This window comes from Eimeria tenella, genomic scaffold (assembly GCF_000499545.2).
Source record: "Eimeria tenella Houghton genomic scaffold, Eth_scaff997, whole genome shotgun sequence".
In the NCBI taxonomy this organism is placed as follows: Eukaryota; Apicomplexa; class Conoidasida; order Eucoccidiorida; family Eimeriidae; genus Eimeria; species Eimeria tenella.
The window spans coordinates 1-3,898 of record NW_013546109.1 but is presented as its reverse complement, the minus strand read 5'-3'; the positions used below and the strand labels follow the sequence as shown (position 1 = coordinate 3,898).

The 3,898-nt window shown below is 56.0% G+C and overlaps 1 protein-coding gene across 1 annotated transcript; it reads left to right on the top strand.

Annotated features, from left to right (window-relative positions):
- Window positions 1-1,094: 1,094 nt before the first annotated feature.
- Window positions 1,095-3,567, top strand: ETH_00002150 (uncharacterized protein; the record flags this gene model as incomplete). Its single annotated transcript, XM_013380888.1, has 7 exons — window positions 1,095-1,206; window positions 1,420-1,557; window positions 1,730-2,049; window positions 2,207-2,272; window positions 2,477-2,567; window positions 2,754-3,278; window positions 3,433-3,567. Coding segments are annotated over 7 exons (1,387 nt in total), but the record flags the coding sequence as incomplete, so codon positions are not given.
- Between the last annotated feature and the right edge of the window lie 331 nt (window positions 3,568-3,898).

Here is a 3,898-nt window from a genome sequence, read left to right as displayed (position 1 = left end):
GCTGCTGCTGGTGCAGGCGCTTCCGAAGGAACTGGGTGTCTTCTGCTGCTTCTCGCTGGCAGCAGCTGCAGCAGCAGCAGCAGCACGACTCGGCGAGGACCTGCACGAGGGGCGGAGACGCCCAGGGGCATGTGCTGACTGCTTATTTGCTGCGGCTGCAGAAGGCTGCTGCAGCGCGGCTGCAGCAGCAGCAGCAGCAAGGGCGGCACAGCAGCAGCGAGTTGCTGCAGCAGCTGCGCCGCAGCCCCAGCGCTGCGGTGTATGCGCAGCTGGCACGCCGCTCCCGTGTCTCTTTGCTGCGGCACCGGGCTCTGCAGCAGCAGCAGCAGCAGCAGCAGCAAAAGCACAGCCGCAAGCGCAGCAGGGAAGCCGAGGGGGGAGCGGGATCGTGTCTTCTAGACTTAGAAGGCCAAGAGACGATTCCGCTGCTGCAGCGCAGCAGCAGCAGCAAACGGAAGGAGACGCAGCTAGCAGCAGACAGCAGCAGGAAGGTGCTGCTGCGTCTCCACCGCAAACCCCGCGTGCGCTCTTTCGAGCCTAGCTGGGCCCTGAGCAGCAGCAGCAGCAGCAGCAGCAGCAGCAAGCAGCAGCATCACTTCGGGGTTGCAGCAACAGGAAACTGGCTGGGCCGGGAGGTTCTTTTTGCTGCTCTAGACGAAGCAAAAGTTGCAGAGGAAATGCCGCATGCAAAAAAGTTTCAAGAAACACTCGGGGGAATGGTCCAGACTCTGGGAAACAGGTGCCTGCTGCTGCTGCTGCTGCTACTGCTGCTGCTGCTGCTGCTGCGGTTGTAGTTGCTGCTGTTGCTGTTGCGGTTGTAGCTGCTGTTGTTGCTGCTGTCGCTGTTGCTTTTGCGGATTCTGGTGCTGCTGTCGCTGCTGCTGCTGTCGGTTGTGCTGCTAAGGAAGGGGCCTACGCCCAATAGTGCTGCTGCTGCTGCTGCTGTTTGGCTTGTTGCTGCTGCTGGCTTTTTGCTGCATGAACAGTTGTTTTGCTGCTGACGAGCCGACTCCCACGTACAATTTCTCTGCGCAAACTCAGTACAGGGTTCAGGGTTTAGGGTTTAGGGTTTAGGGTTTAGGGTTTGTGCGTAGGCGGGAATACTGTGTTGTAATCGACGACAAGACAGGCAGCATTTCTATTTATCCCTGCAGCCGCCTTTCTTTCTTTTTGCAAGAGACCCCCGAGCAGCGGGCTAAAGACTTTGTAAGGGTTTAGGGTTTAGGGTTTAGGGCTTAGGGTTTAGGGTTGGGGCTTTAGGGTTTACGATTCAGGTGCAGCTCTGTCTTATAATACCTCCCATTTAGGGTTTAGGGCTCAGGGTTCGAAATCAGGCGCTTCCACTGGAAGGCCCGAGCCCAGGGTTAGAATTTAGGGTTTAGGGTTTAGGGTTTAGGGTTTAGGGTTTGTGGTGTTCAGTATGCGCTGCAACGGGAAGAAATGCAGCGGGGCTCTGACGGGCTTCGGGTGTCTCTACACTGCCGCTCTTTGTCTCTCCGTTCTTTGTTGGAAGTTGGCTGCCACTTGAGTCCTCAAGAGCTCAAGTACACGAACCAAGTGAGGGTCTAGGGTTTAGGGTTTAGGGTTTGGGGTTTAGGGTTTGGGGTGGGGGTTTCTGCGTCGGTCTGCGGGCGCGGGATGAGGGTTTGGATTTTGGGGTCTGGTGCAGGGCTTGAGCTCAGCTGTTCTGCTGCTGCTGCTGCTGCTGCTGCTGCTGCTGTTGCTGCAGGCGCGTCTGCAGCTGCAGCAAACGGGGTCTTGGGTTGCTGCTGCTTTTGCTGCTCGCGCTGTGCCGGTGACTGAGGGGCAAATTGAGGTGTCTAGACACCTGGCGCGATCTGCTGCTAAGCCCATTAGGAGCCGCAGCGAGTTTGAGAGCTTCTTCACGAAAGCAGCAAGCAGCAGCACTGCTGCTGCTGCTGCTGTTGCTGCTGCTGCTGCTGCTGCTCACGGCATCCCGGCCGCGCTGCTGCGCAAGGCGCACGCTGCAGCAACAGCAGCAGAAGCTGCTGTCATCTCCCTCCAGGAGGGAATCTGCAGCAAAGAGATGTAAGCAAACTCGCCGAGGGTTTAGGGTTTAGGGTTTAGGGTTTGGAGATTTCACCCTTCTACTGGTCATCCCGTCAGACAGCTCCACATGCACTGGAAAGCAACAGCATTTAGAGTTTAGGGTTTAGGGTTTAGGGTTTGGGGTTTTTGTGCGCAGCTTCGAGGAAGAGATTCTACCAGAGATCCTTCGCAGCTACTATTTCAAGTCCCACCCTCTTCTGTCGTAAGCCCTAAACCCTAAACCCTAGTTCTCGGGCCCAAACCCTAAACCCTAGCCTCCAAACCCTAACACGTACTCCTGAAGCCCTAGACACTCAATTTGCTCGTTAGGAGCAAAAGAGGGTACTGCGTACTGCCCAACTGTGTTTACCCCAGTTTTCTAGGGTTTAGGGTTTAGGGTTTAGGGTTTGGGGCTTGTTTGTCTCAGGAGCTGCTACATAACAGCCCGCAATGCTTATGCTGCTCTGCAGCAAGACGAGCAAAAAGCAAGAAACAAATCGCGTGTCATCACGGGAGGGGTAAACCCTAAACCCTAAACCCTCGGGAAGCGCTTTAGGCTGAAAAGCCGCGAGCGCTTCTTTTGTTTATTTTAGGGTTTGAGGCCGTGGCTTAAGACACTTCTCGCGTCTGCAGCTCGTCGATGGTTCAGGGTCCAGGGTTTAGAGTTTAGGGTTTAGGGTTTAGGGTTTAGGGTTTGTGATCAGAGCATCCGGGACCCAAGCGCGGGCTTGTCTTCGACTGCATTGCTGAAGCAGTTTAGCGAGTGCAAGGACGCTGCAGCTGCGAGCGGCCCCGCAGCAGCAGCAGCAGCAGCAGGCGTTGGTGCAGCAGCAGCAGCAGCGCCGCCGCAAATGCTGCAGCAAATGCTGCCACGATTTAACCCCAAAGCCACTTGTGTAGAAGAACTTTTTTGTCTTGATGATTTGGTGCCGCTGCAGCTGCTGCAGGACGGCTCAGCGCAGACGGGCACTGCTGCTGCTCCGGTGCTGCTGCTGCTGCAGCAGCAGCAGCTGGACCCACAGCAGCAGCAGCAGCAGCGGCAGCTGGCCCACTGGGGCGAGTTCGTTGCTGCTGCTGCTAAACATGCTGCGCTGCAGAAGCAAGTTGGCGTTGGCAGCCACCTCAGCAAACAGCTCACGCTGCAGCAGCTAGCCAGACTTCTGAAGATTCTGAAGTTCCTTTGTGTTCTCCTCAAGAAGCAAAAACGTTCCTTCTCCAGCCAACAAGACGTGAGGGTTTAGGGTTTAGGGTTTGGGGTTTGCGGGGCTGCGGTTCTCGCCGCCGCGGGCGGCCGCAGCAGCGCTGCTTCGAGCCCAGCGCTGCTGTGGGCCCAGGGTTTGAGGATTAGGGTTTAGGGTTTAGGGTTTAGGGTTTGTGCTGCAGCTGGCGAGGCAGCTGCGGGTGGGGCCGGAGCCCCCTGGCCACGCAGTGACTGCGTGGCTGCAGACGGAGTTTTTGAAAAAGGGTTTTGACGAGAAGTACAGCATGCCCAAGGAGTATCAAACCAAGTACTGCTAGGGTTTAGGGTTTAGGGTTTAGGGTTAAGGGTTTGCGAGGGTTAAGGGTTTGCGAGTTGTTAGGGTTTAAAGCTTGCTACGGTTCAGGGTTTTGGGTTTGTGGGGGTTTAGGGCTTGCTAGAGCTTAAGATTTAGAGTGTGGGGGCTTTAGGGTTTGCTAGCGTCTAGGGTTTAGGGTTTACGAGGGTTTAGAGTGTGCTAGGGTTTAGGGTTTGCTAGGGTTTATGGGCACCGAGGCTGCAGGGGGGTTTACACTTCTCACTGGGTAGGAGGGGAAGCCAGCGCACAAAAGCTTCAGGGCACGGATTTTTTTTTTTTTTTTTTTTTTTTTT